The following is a 14,313-nucleotide window of genomic DNA, read 5'->3' as shown; positions in this document are numbered from 1 at the left end:
TTAGGGAGGACATTTTGATCTGGCCGACCGAATGTTTCACAGTGTGCGAGAGGCTTGGCTTTCGGCTTCCAAACACAACATGGCTGATGTGAAAGAGCTCATTCCTGAGTTCTTCTACCTTCCTGAGTTCCTGCTCAATTCCAACAATTTTGACCTTGGTAAGAACAGGCTTGCTCAGCCTTTTTTTTTTATTTGGATGTTATTACATTGGATCAAGTTTTTTTTTCTTTTTCATATAGGGAGTAAACAGAATGGCACCAAGCTTGGAGACGTGATTCTGCCTCCATGGGCAAAAGGAGACCCAAGAGAGTTCATCAGGGTTCACAGAGAGGTAATTCACATCAAAATAAATCTTTCATGATTGACAAAAGCAGGCTCTGTGTGTAGTTTAAAGCTGGATTTATACTTTCGACTGGCGCTGACTGCGCGCACACCTCATGAAACGGACAAGGCTTTTATACTTGCTGCGTTTGCCGTTGTGATTTTTTTTAAAACAACAGGGGGCGGTCAAAAGAAACCAGTCTGATGGATAAACAGAGAAGTAGGAAGTTTCTGGGACCACGTCATATCATTAATAACATTTAAGATTTTTAAACGAATTATTTTTATATATTGTTTTAATGATTATAATGATTATAAACTGATTTTTATAACCATTCAAGACTTTTTTTAATCAAACTTTGATGCATCACTTGATTTAGTTCATATCTCAGACAGTTTTGCCTCATTCATTTATTCATTCATTGTCTTGTCGGCTTAGTCCCTTTATTAATCCGGGGTTGCCACAGCAGAATGAACCGCCAACTTATCCAGCATGTTTTTACGCAGGGGATGCCCTTCCAGCTGCAACCCATCTCTGGGAAACCGTTTTGTCTATTAAAGTTTATTAAAATATTAATGACAACAGAACATGGGTTGACAAATATATTTTTATTATGGCAGAAATAAAAGCAAATAATAGTACACTTACTAAAAACTACCAATGTTTTTTTTAGATTTAGCCCTCTCCACAAATCATACTTTATTGTCTGGCTACTTTCTGTTCTCTACATATGTTAAAAAGGCAATAATGGTCCAACATTCCTGACCATTTTCACTAATAAAGCCTAGAAAAACAGGACATCAGTATATTGTAAACTGATGGGTTCAAATATTATTTTCCAGTTATCAAAGAAATAATTTGCTCTTTAATTATAGTTTTGTAACTATTAAATTGTTTTAAACTCAAAATTGTAATATACTGTATACATCAGTGTTAAACCTATAAATAGTGAAAAAGCATATTCTGTAATTGTGTTCCTGGGTCTCCACTTTGCCATGGCCTCTTTTGGCTTCAACAAACTTATCCCTCAAGCTTTTCCAGACTTTTTAACAAAAAATTTCCTCCTTTCCCATTTCTGTTGCAATTTTTAGCCAAGAATTACTGGTCATCTGGTTATCTCTATGATCACGGACCATAAAGGTGTCTGTACAGTCACACCTGTTTCAGACAAAATCTCTTCAAAGTGATTTATATTCAACTCAAATCAAATGCGGCGCCGTGTGAACTGTTCCCTCGAGTCTCAAAAAAAAAAAAAAGAAACCCTGGTGAAATGTTGTGTGCACCCAGTAAAGCATATTGGTCATTAGGCAGAGGGTATGTGATCTTTTGTGGCTGCAAAAAACCCATATTTAAAAGTAAAGGAATTTTCTAGAAGTTGAATACAACCTCAAAACATTTTAGACATTTACACCTGTTTTTACTGTCAAACACTTGTGACTCAATAGATGAAATTCACATCTTTGTAATTTAAGGCACCATTTACAGCTGATATTTATTTCCGAAGATTCCAAGAACCACAGCAAAGGCCTCCAGAAACATGTTAATAATAAACATTTTGTTTCTTTTTTAATTTTTGTTTTGTTTTTTGTTTGTTTTCAGGCTCTGGAGTGTGATTATGTCAGTGCCCATCTGCATGAATGGATCGACTTGATCTTTGGTTATAAGCAGCAGGGTCCTCCAGCAGTGGAGGCGGTGAATGTCTTCCATCATCTTTTCTATGAGGGCCAGGTGGACATCTACAACATCAATGACCCACTGAAGGAAACCGCCACAATTGGATTCATTAACAACTTTGGCCAGATCCCGAAACAGGTTTGTGATTTCATTTTCCAAAATCTTATAAACATTTTCCAGTGAATAGCGTCTTCATAAATCTATTTAAAGTCACAGTGACATCAGTTGAGTAAAGTAATGGAAAGGAAAGTTGTAATTTGTCTCATTTAATCTAATTATGTTCATGCAATATGTGTGACTTGTGACTTGTGTGAATATGTGGGTGTTCAAATAAATTTTCCGAGCTCTTTGCAGTAATTTGTTTTATATGTGGAGCAGTAGCCTGAATAAACATGTGTGTCCTTTCTTTTAGCTGTTCAAGAAGCCTCATCCTCCAAAGCGTGTGCGCAGTAAGTCAAACGGAGAGGCGCCTGGAGGGCCTGTTACACTCAATTCCACATTAGACAAAATCTTCTTCCATCATCTGGACAATCTGCGGCCCTCTCTCACCCCTGTCAAAGGTAATACAGGTTATGTAGTCTATGAGTTATGAGTTTTACATTGGTACTTCATACTGGGTGTTTTGTCTTTTGGTTTGTTTGGTTTGGTTTGGTTGTGTGTATTGCTTTGTAAAATTTTTGTTTTGAATAATTTTGTTTTGTATTGTATAGTGTCGTTTAGCTTTATTTAGCTGAGCTGGATTAAAGTTATTTAATATATATAGATTCTGCATTGAATGTGAAATTTTTAAAATACATTCTTTCGTGAATAGATTTTTTAATAGAACATGGTGCTGTTTGACCACCATATCTGATTGGATCCCATTTTTTTTTTACAAATGCCAAAACATGAACCGAAAATAATCATTAATAATGTTAAGAAAAGTTTACGCAAAGTACATACAGTTAAAGTCAGAATTATTTGTCCCCCTGTTTATTTTTTTCCTCAATTTCTGTTTAACAGAGAATATCTTTTTAGCACAATTCTAAACATAATAGTTTTAATAACTCATTTCTAATAACTGATTTATTTTATCTTTGCCATGATGACAGTGAATAATATTTGACTAGATATTTTTCAAGACATTTCTATACAGCTTAAAGTGACATTTAAAGGCTTAACTAGGTTAATTAGGTTAACTAGGCAGGTTAGGGTATTTAGGCAAATTATTGTATAACGATGTTTTGTTCTGTAGACTATCAAAAAATAATTTGGTTAAAGGGGTTAATAATATTGATCTTAAAATGGTGTTTAAGTTTAAAACTGCTTTTATTCTGAAAATAAAACAAATAAGACTTTCTCCAGAAGAAAAAATATTATCAGACATACTGTGAAAATTTCGTTAAACATCATTTGGGAAATATTTAAAGCCTAGAGCACCATCTGCTGTTTCGCTCACAATCCATTTATGAGAGAATGACAATGCATTTTGAAAATCTCTGCATTTTGAATTGATTTTTCACAACAGCTCTATTGTTTTGTTTGTTTGTTTTTTGTTGCTATGACTAGTTTAATATTTTAAATCAAGATAAATGCAAAAGGTTTAATAACATTTAGTTTTTTATTAAAATGTGATTATTTGTACTTTATTTGTACTATTTTTTACTATATTCATAAATTAGCAATTGTAATTTTCTTTCACCCATTTATTTATGCTTTTAAACTGCATTATGGGACATTGATGTTTCTTTCAACATCTTTAAACCTTGAAAAGTTCGGAAAAGGGACATTTATTGATATTTTTAATAGTTTAGGGTGATCTATTGTTTGAGTTGGTGTTGTAAATTACGGTACAAAAACCTTGTAATAAACTGTCAGTACATTCTCTATTATTTTACAGACTTATTCCTCTATGTATTATTTCTTATACATTGTAATATTTTAAACTACTAATGTCAATAAAAGTCACTTTGTTAATCTGTAGAGTTGAATTTTCGACATCAAAATTGACAGAGCAGAGTTCAAGGTTACAATTCACAGCTGTAAAAAATCAGAAAACACTTGTGAATCATTAAATACGAAAACATAATTTATAGATATTTTTTACAGTTTAGTTTAGTATTATTAATGTTAAACAATTCAGTTATTATTATATAACTATTAATTAAACTAATTTACATTTTTGAAATAATACTTTTTACATTTTATATTTTAATATTTAAAATTTTGATAATTATATATTTTATAATACATTTAATTTAACAAAACCTTTTTATTCAAAAATACTTCATGTTCTGAATATTGGTAACGGTTGTGTCCACGCAGTGCATAGCATTTAAATGAGCTGCGCGTGTGTCATTTGTGTCTTGCAGAGCTGAAGGAGCCAGTGGGTCAGATAGTGTGCACTGACAAGGGCATTCTGGCTGTTGAGCAGAACAAGGTGTTGGTTCCTCCTGCCTGGAATAAAACTTTCGCCTGGGGCTATGCAGACCTCAGCTGCCGTCTCTCCAACTACGAGTCTGACAAGGTCATTTGCAGCATACAACTTCCTCTGTTTACTTGCCATGATTTCAGCAGCTGGTGTGAATGCCTGTCAGATGCTAAAATCCACTAGGGAAAAGAGCATCTGCAAAACATTTTACATATTCATAACATGTATATTTTGAAACGGTTGTGTTGCTTTTTATTATCACTGCTGTTTAAAGGTTTTGAGATTTTTTTTTTAAAGAAGGCACTTATTGTCATGAAGGCCACGTTTATTTGATTGGAAATTCTGTGAAAACATTGATATTATGAAATACTGTCATTTAAATAACTGTTTTCTGTTTGAATATGTAACTTGTCTTTGTGAATCCAGGTAAATTTCACTCCATGATCATTCAGAAATCATTCTGTCTATGCTGAATTGGGGCTATATTTTAATAATCTAGGCACAAAGACTAAAGCGCCGGGCACAAAAAAGCATTAAAGGCATATCCTAATGCACTATTGCTATTTTAAGGATGGAAAAATACGTTTTGCGCCACGGAGTATGGTCTAACAGGGTTGTGCTTATTTTCTTAATGAGTTATGGGAGTCTTTTGAGCATAACATGCCTTACACCAATCTCCCATTCCCTTTAAGAGTCAGGTGCGTCGCACCATGGTGCATTTGCTATTTACATGGTGGACTTTGTAAATGAAAAAACTAAATGATAAAACTGAACGCTTCGCTGGCAAAAAAAAAACAAAAAACAGTTAATTAGACCATCTGCAGCACGAGGATAAAGAACGAGCCTCCTCCATTCAGCCTATTTACACTTACTCTTTACTACTTCACTTTAGTGGATAAGGAGACGGTGTTGTACGCACTCAACTGAAGACATCCATTAGTCTACAAATTTAATTTTGTTTATTAAGCGCAAAAAAATAGTTTCAAAACTATTTCTATATTCAGTTCTAATATCCAGCAAACGAATAAATGAACTATAATAAACTGAGTTATATCCAAAGATACGTCCTATTCTTATGTCCCATATGGTGATGCATACGTCTTCAAAACCTGACAGACGGACAAATCTAAACTTGTTTTTACTAAAACAATTATAAATATGCATTTAATAAATAATACTGCTAATAATAATAACATTATACCAATGAAGATTGTTGTAAATAAACTGAAAAAAAAACCCCGAGATTAAGCATGGAGGCAGTGGTTTTTATATTTATGTAGAAAATAAAAATGTTTGTAAAATTTTAATCTTTTTATTTTTTTCATATGTAAAGATATTTGTGCATTGATATTTGTGCATTGCTGTACATCCTGTGTGTATTAAACAATGAGTATGCGTTTAGACTCGCATGGTTGAATAACTAACACACTCTGCGCTAAACTTTAGACCAGCTTTTAGTTGGTCAATGGCGCAGTCTATTTCAGTTTCTCAACACGCCAACAATGCACCTTAACACATCTCCTTTTCAGTCCAGCATGCTAATGACTGCAAAACCTGAAAATTACTGTTGCGCTGGTCTGAAAATAGCAATAAATCATGCCATACACATCTTGCACCTTATTGCACCCGGTATTTAATAGGGCCCTTGGTGTTTAAGAAAAGTTTCATATTATAATCAATACTAATATTTCAGCATTTTTACAGAAGGTGTACCTTTTTATTAGAAAGTTCAAAAGAACTGCATTCATTTCAAACAGAAATCTTTTGTAAAATTACAAATGTTTTTACTATGGCTATTAAGCATTTTATTGCCGCCTCATTAAATAAAGTAATTAATGTGGTTCTGTGATTAATTACTATTATATAAAATTATTAACTATTAAAAATAAATTAAACAGCCCAAAAACGTTTAACCAGTATTGCATTTATTTATTCAGTTTTTGATGCTTTTGTTTTTTATTTAAAAAAAATATTATAATTTAGAGGCAATTTCTGAAAGTAGCTTTTAAATTACCTGAATTATTTGAAATCTAGATTTTTTTAATGTTTCTCTATTTTAATCTTTCCACCTTCTAAACAATATCTGTAGGAATGTACAATGCTGCTTTGCCCGTCAGCTGTGAAACACATTATTCTCAATGTTTTACAGATGACTTTCATTTCTTTAGCTGTGTAGCAGTGCCCACTAGTTGTTGTGTGTGGCAGTGTTTTGTTTTGTTTTTATAGCAAAATATAAGCTTGTGTTTGTTTGGTTACTCTGTGCATTTCGTTTTCACTTGTCTGATGTTCACATGTCGTGTTTGTCTCACAGGCAGTTGTAGTATATGAGTGTCTGTCTGAATGGGGGCAGATCTTGTGTGCCATTTGCCCAAACCCCAAACTGGTCATTACTGGAGGATTCAGCACAGCCATCTGTGTGTGGGAGACCGGCTCCTCCAAAGAAAAAGCCAAGAGCCTCACACTCAAACAGGTAAATGCTCTTAGTGATCATCTTTGTGTTGTTTGATTTTATTTGTTTTCGTTTTGTGTGTTTTTAAAGGTATTTAATTCATAAATAGGGATCTATATTTATTTAATTCAATAAAACTTGTTTATTAAGAAATAATTTCTTTTTTTTGAATATTGGTGACATGTTGTTTGATTGTTTGATTTCATTTGTTTTCTTTTCGTTTGTTTGTAAAGGTCTTTAAGACCACTTTTACATTTGTTTACTAAGCCTTTTATAGTAAATGTGTTTTATGTGTAGATTAACATGTATTCCCGTGCTTCCAGGCTCTGCTGGGACACACAGACGCAGTTACATGTCTCACAGCGTCATCAGCCTACCACATTGTTGTGAGTGGCTCTCGAGACCGAACATGCATCATTTGGGACCTGAATAAGCTGTCTTTTGTGACCCAGCTGAGGGGTCACAGAGCTCCAGTCTCAGCGCTCTGCATCAATGAGCTCACTGTAAGATCACACTGATGTTTACCTGGCAACACAATTAACAGATTGAAAAGTGTTAAATCTGCATTTAAAATCCTTTTACTGTCCGAACATTAAATTAGTACTCACAGAAAACTGTGATTTATTGATTAAATAAATATTTCTATATAAATCAATGTACACATAAATTAAATTAATAGATTAAATAAATAGATAAGTTATTGATTAAATAAATAAATATATAAAGGAAAAATATTGTGAAATTACAAGTCTTAATTATGAGGACATTTCCTCTTAATCATGAGGATTTTTAAAATTATACATTTATTATTACAATACTATTGTTATATTAGTATTATTATTGTTAGAAGTAGAAGTAGTAAAAGTATATACTTTTTTGGTATGAAGTTAATTAGATCTGGTTGTTAAAACTAGTCATCAAACAAAATAAGAACCCGTAAATGTGCTTTTCCTAAAAATGAATAAATTACATTATTATGTGAGATTATTCAAGTGACTCATGTAAAGTTTGAACTACTTTTGAAATCATTTTAGTTAAAGCATTTAATAAACTCACAGAAAAATGTTAATACGGGCTCACACTTTACAGTACAGGCCACTTAATGTAATGCATTTACTAACATGAAAACAACAATAAACAAAGCTTGTACTGATTATTATTTACTAATGCAGTTGTTAATGTATTCTTGAGTTAACATGAAAAAACTAAATTTTATTTACCACCGTTAACAAAGATGATTAAATACTGTAATAAATGTATTGTTCTTAGTTTGTTTGTGTTATTAATACATGAACATATTGAATACGCTTTAGTTCATGTTTAATAATAATTATAATATACATTTATGTATCATGTTTTTTAAAATACTACATTTTATAAAGTTTATTTACTTCCCGAGACATTTATATACAAATTGGTGTTTTGAAACATCTCATTTTTACAAGGTGGGTCGTTAGTCCAACGCTCAACTCCCAACCTGGAGGACCAGGACATACATGCATACACTACGGACAATTTAGCTTACCCAATTCACCTATAGCACGTGTCTTTTGTGCTTGTGGGGAAACTGAAGCACCCGGAGGAAACCCACTGTTTTAATATGTAATATATAATAGAATTGTTGTTGTTGGCTAATTAAAAATAATAATGGGCTTACCACCTTTTATTGGTATGGTGATTTAATAACTAATATCAGTTGATTAGTTTCATTATTTAAAATGATTTTGTCATTTAATAAGCAAATAAACATAATAAAGATAATAAGAATACAATATTTGATAGCAAAATGGTATAGTTTATAGGGATAAAAAAAATCATTACAACTTATACAATGGGCGAAGCAGTGGCACAGTAGGTAGTGCTGTCGCCTCACAGCAAGAAGGTAGCTGGGTCGCTGGTTCGAACCTCAGCTCAGTTGGCGTTTCTGTGTGGAGTTTGCATGTTCTCTCTGTGTTCACGTGGGTTTCCTCCGGCTGCTCTATTTTCCCCCACAGTCCAAAGACGTATGGTACAGGTGGATTGGGTAGGCTAAATTGTCCGTAGTGTATGAGTGTGTGTTTATGTGTGTGTGTGGATGTTTCCCAGAGATGGGTTGCAGCTGGAAGAGCATCCGCTGCGTAAAAACATGCTGGATAAGTTCATTCCGCTGTGGCGACCTCGGATTTATAAAGGGACTAAGCCGACAAAAAAATGAGTGAATGAACTTAGGCAATACTTATAAATATTTTTTTTTTCTTCTTTCTTCAAAGTTTTTCTTGTTCTTGTTGACTTTTGTGTAGTTAAAAACATCTAAAACTCATGAAACTTTTTTGGTATGAAGCCAATCACAAGATTTAAGTTGCTGTAATACATACATTCAAAAAATAAGTCTGGCTTTGAAAAATCCCTCAAAAAGAGCAGTTTGTAATTAAGTGAATCATTGCTAAAGGTTTGAAAAATAAATATTTTTCTCTATTTTATGATATGCTTCAGTTTTCAGTGAACTGTGTGTGTGTGTGCAGGGTGATATAGTATCGTGTGCTGGCACCTACATCCATGTGTGGAGCATCAATGGAAGCCCGGTCGCCAGCGCCAACACTTTCACTGGCCGCAGCCAACAAATCCTCTGCTGCTGCGTCTCCGAGATGAACGAGTGGGACACACAGAATGTTATCGTAACAGGACACTCCGATGGTGTTGTCAGGGTAAAAATCCTGTCTTTAATTTACTTCTTCTTTCCATTATGTGTCTTTTAAAAGGTTTTGACAAGTCATTTTTTTTGCAGTTTTGGAGAATTGAGTTCCTGCAAGTCCCAGAAACCCCTGCGCCAGAGCCCATAGAGCCCCCCGATGTGCCAGACTGCTGTGGAGAGATTGGTAAAATATCCTCCCTCTGCATTTTTTTTGTGTCTTTAGTACCCTTATATTTCAGGCATTATGAAAGAGTTAAGCTTTTTTAAGCATTAAGACATTGCAGATTAATACATTATTAATATTCATCTTCAGCATACTGCAGCATACTCCAGTAAATCAATTACATTAAGAATTGCATTTTTGTATTACAAGTTTTCTAAAGCATTGTTTAAATATGCAAATGAGGCATTGTTTTGTTAAATATGTGATTGTGCATATTTGTAGCACAAAAAAATCTAAACTTTGCATGAAGTCAGGTTCAAAATGTTTATTTCTTTTTTATGTTTGAGTGAAAGGCTTTTGCTGAGAAGATGTTGGGAGTGGTTAATGGTTGCCTCCACAAAGTGTATTTAAATTCCTTTAATGAACAGCAACCTGTTTATTATCGCTCTCGTTCTGTGCTCATTTGCTAAGTTATAGACAGTCAACAGTAGTTTTTCTCTATGCACTGCAATATTTTACTAGAATTTATTCAGTTATGACATGATAGATCTCCTATGCCCGCATCAAATCAGCAATTACAGGCAGACTGAAACAAAGAGAGAGAGTTCATGTGTCTGTATGTAGATGATGCTGAAATGTCTAAAAGCACATATTAACCTGATTTTGAAATACATTAATAAGCTATTTTGGCGAGGCAGTGGCGCAGTAGGTAGTGCTGTCACCTCACAGCAAAAAGGTCGCTGGTTCAAACCTCGGCTCAGTTGGTGTTTCTGTGTGGAGTTTGCATGTTCTCCCTGCCTTCGTGTGGGTTTCCTCCGGGTGCTCCAGTTTCCCCCACAGTCCAAAGACATGCGGTACAGGTGAATTGGGTAGGCTAAATTGTCCGTAGTGTATGAGTGTGTGTGTGAATGTGTGTGTGGATGTTTCCCAGAGATGGGTTGCAGCTGGAAGGGCATCCGCTGCTTAAAAAACTTGCTGGATAAGTTGTCGGTTCATTCCGCTGTGGCGACCCCGGATTAATAAAGGGACTAAGCCGACAAGAAAATAAATGAATGAATAATAAGCTATTTTCTGCAATTGTTTTAGAACTTCTGATTACTTTGTCTATGAGGAAATAAACAGAATTTGCATTTATTTATTTATTTATTTTTGTTAGAGTAAAATACAGCAAAACTAAAAAAAGGCAAGGCAAGTTTATTTATACAGCACATTTCATACACCGTGGCAATTCTTTTAAAAGGCGTTTAAAAAAAATGATTGGTGGATGTACATGCTGCTGGAGTGGAGATTTATGGCTCAGTGCTTTAGAAATAACAAATTCTGAGAACACATCCAGTAAGGAATGGACTAAAATGAGAATACTGGGCCAAAACCAAAATTCTGAATAAAATTATCTAAAAACTGATCCCAACAATGCTTTGTATTAGTTAATAAAATAATATATAATTATTACAAAGTAATTTTGTCAATTACTAAAAAAAACACGGCATTAAAATAACCACATTTTATCAACAGTAAAATGTATTGACGCTCAACAAGACGATCATTCTAGGCATCATTTTACTGCACAGTGGTTCAATTTCAAGCTGCAGAAACAAGTAACTAAGCAGAAATGTCCTTTTGCCGTGCTATTTGAGCGGAAGCTATATCTTGCTTTTCCAGTTAGCATGTGATGTTCATGTCTAGATATGTGTATATGTACAAGAGCAAAATATCCACAGAGTTAAATTTAACGAGCTATTTTGAACTTAAACCGTGGCATACATGCAAGTTAGTCAGTAGTGTGCTCCACTTCTCTTGTGCTTTGGTCAGCATGGCAGCAAACCACCCTTTATGTGGCACAAGCCATTGAAATTAATGGGTTTCATAGCACAACTCTTTTCTGATGTGAAAAGTGCTTTACGGCTGGAGGGAGAGTGAAACTCATCACCGCTGGGCAGTGCGGTGCAGCATAGCCTTTTTTCTCCAGCTCATAATTTAGCTGGTTTCTCTTTTCCATGACAAATGAAAATGCCTAGATAGTTTGTAAGGGACACATTAAATTTAATAGTTTGTAATGCCAAAAACATTGTCCGTGCCTGCAGCGTTTTGCCATAAATATAACAATGGTCAACTGATCAGTTCTTTTAACATTTCAATGCAGTTTCCTGATTAAATAAGCTGAGGTGTTGTTGTTGCAGAGGGTCGTGATGCTCCGGATGAGGACAGCAGTGAATCTGAAGGAGAGGAAGCCAGTCTCAGTCAGGAGCCCAAACCACGCTCCTCCAACAGTCAGCCCAGCAGTGCCGTCCACAGACCCAAACCGCGCACAGGGGCCTCCTGGTCAGTGGACAGCAGCTCTGACGACTCCCGCCGCTGGTCTGACACACTCAGCATAGATGAGAAAGAAGGCTTTGTGTTTGTAAACTACTCGGAGGGCCAGGTCAGACCAGGAGTCCCTGTACAGCCACATTCCCAGCAGCCGTCGGGGCCCTCACATGGGCCTGTCCCACAGCCTCTGCAGCCCAGCACTATGGAGGCCCGGTCCTACAACAAACTCAAACCAGGTGCAGTAGATTGATTAAGTAGCCATATATGGTGAAGTGTCCACGGTATGTTAATGTGTGTATGTGTGTATATTTCCTTGTTACATAAAGTGGTATTTTTCATGACTTTTTAAGATTATTGTGTTCCGTGACTTTCCGTTCCGTGATTTTGTATATGTAATTTCTAGTTCCACACTTATCTGAAAACCAAACTGTTAAACATAATTTTGTGGAATTCCATGTTTTTAATGTTATCAGACAATTTTTATCTGGAGAGACTTTAAATGAAATATTTTTAACTGTAAATCCTTCTAAAATTGTACTTTTTTATCAAAAGTAAACTTTAAAAAACTGTTTTAGATTTTTATCTTATATATTATCAGCATTATTATTTATGCATTTTTCTTGTTTATCATTTATTGCTGTTGATGACTTTAATTGTTAGTATATTTTTATAATTATAGAAAAGTTTCATTTATAAAATGTGGTAAACTTGAACTTTTTTTTTGCCATGACTTAGAAGCTGATATGGCAATACACTCAAAATTCTCACTCTCTCCACACATATCTGTTTTTTCCAAAACTAAAACTTGATCGTTAAATAAAAATGACAGGTGTTGAGGAAACAAATTATCATAAGAAGTATTTTCTCTTTTTCGGCTGCAGAATTTAAAGCATTTTAATTCATCTAATCCTAATTATGCAGTTTAATAGAGATGTGCCAAACCGAAACCAAAAGTTCTGAATGCACTTGGTCTAAAATCTAAATCAATAATACATTGTAACAATTATTTATTATTTTATTAAATTATATAAACTATTTTTGTAAGACTTTTTAAATGTTACTCAGTAACTTTAAAAAAACTCTTGCCTTTAAAATAATAGCAGCTCCTATTTTTGGCTGTTTTTCTCTTTTAACAAAAATGGAAAATTTAGAAAAATATTAATTCGTATTAGGAATAGATCACTATATTATAATTTGAGTGTTGCATTGTCATTTTGCTAAATAGACATGGCATATATATTTAAAATGATTAAAAGCGTCTCGCTGTCAAACGTGTAAAACCTAGTGGTGTAAGTAAAGCAAGGAAGGAAGTTTATTTATTTATTTTAATATATTTTAAAAGTAGTCTACTCCAAATGCTTTGATATTTGCGTGTTGTGTGTGATAGATTTGTTCATTCATTCATTTTCTTTCGGCTTAGTCTTTTTATTCATCAGGGGTCGCCACAGCGGAATGAATTGCCAACTTATCCAGCAAATGTTTTACACAGCGGATGCCCATCCAGTTGAAACCCAGTACTGGGAAACACCCATACACTCTCACATGCACACACATACACCATTGCCAATTTAGCTTTTTCAATTCACCTACAGTATGGCGCATGTCTTTGGACTGTGGGGGAAACTGGAGCACCCAGGAGAAACCCAAACACTGGGAGAACATGCAAACTCTATACAGAAATGCCAACTGGTCCAGCCGGGACTCGAACCAGCGATCTTCTTGCTGTGAGGCGACAGTTCTAACCACTGAGCCACCGTGTTGCCATGATAGCTAAATAACATTTTTAAATAAAATGTTATGCAGTTTTATTTTTTCAATACCAATGGGCTGTATGTGCAGCTAATGTTTTTTCAGCCAACATTAAACGTCCGGTGAAAGGTTTCAATTTTATAAGGTTTCTTTTACAGCATCAACGTTGTAATCAGGGCTTTACATTAACACCCGCCAACCCGCTAAATGCGGGTAGATTTCAGCTTTGGCGGGTTAGACAGCTGCTCCCACTAGCCACTGTGGCAGGTTGGAAATCATTTTTACATTGTAGTTTTCTTAAAGCAGGGTTCGACAATAAGGATGGCCCAATATGCGTGCAAGTGTGATCTTAGAATCGAGAAGTAGCACGACTGAAAACAATAACTGTGTTCGTGCGAGACAAAGCAGGTGAATACCGCATGAGAGGATGATTACGCGCGCACAAGTGATGTGATGCGTGCGACTGTTAAAAAGCGCACGTGCGCTCCCGTTTACATGCGCTTTTTTCCATTCACTTGCGATCGGTTCTCTTTAAAAAAAGACTAGACAAAAAATGATGCTCGTT

The 14,313-nt window shown here is 34.7% G+C and overlaps 1 protein-coding gene across 37 annotated transcripts in view; it reads left to right on the top strand.

Annotated features, from left to right (window-relative positions):
- The window catches only part of wdfy3 (WD repeat and FYVE domain containing 3), a 147,924-nt gene that overhangs the window by 126,561 nt on the left and 7,050 nt on the right, over window positions 1-14,313 (top strand). For all 37 annotated transcript variants that reach the window (XM_073951250.1, XM_073951245.1, XM_073951247.1 and 34 more), the window contains 10 exons: window positions 5-158; window positions 240-331; window positions 1,922-2,134; window positions 2,409-2,556; window positions 4,348-4,502; window positions 6,718-6,876; window positions 7,179-7,358; window positions 9,357-9,539; window positions 9,620-9,710; window positions 11,870-12,235. In XM_073951250.1, the coding sequence (XP_073807351.1) occupies window positions 5-158; window positions 240-331; window positions 1,922-2,134; window positions 2,409-2,556; window positions 4,348-4,502; window positions 6,718-6,876; window positions 7,179-7,358; window positions 9,357-9,539; window positions 9,620-9,710; window positions 11,870-12,235 (1,741 nt within the window). The remainder of the gene's footprint in view (window positions 1-4; window positions 159-239; window positions 332-1,921; window positions 2,135-2,408; window positions 2,557-4,347; window positions 4,503-6,717; window positions 6,877-7,178; window positions 7,359-9,356; window positions 9,540-9,619; window positions 9,711-11,869; window positions 12,236-14,313) is intronic.

Source organism: Danio rerio, chromosome 5, assembly GCF_049306965.1.
Source record: "Danio rerio strain Tuebingen ecotype United States chromosome 5, GRCz12tu, whole genome shotgun sequence".
NCBI classification, from domain to species: Eukaryota; Metazoa; Chordata; class Actinopteri; order Cypriniformes; family Danionidae; genus Danio; species Danio rerio.
This window is presented reverse-complemented; position numbering and strand designations above follow the sequence as displayed.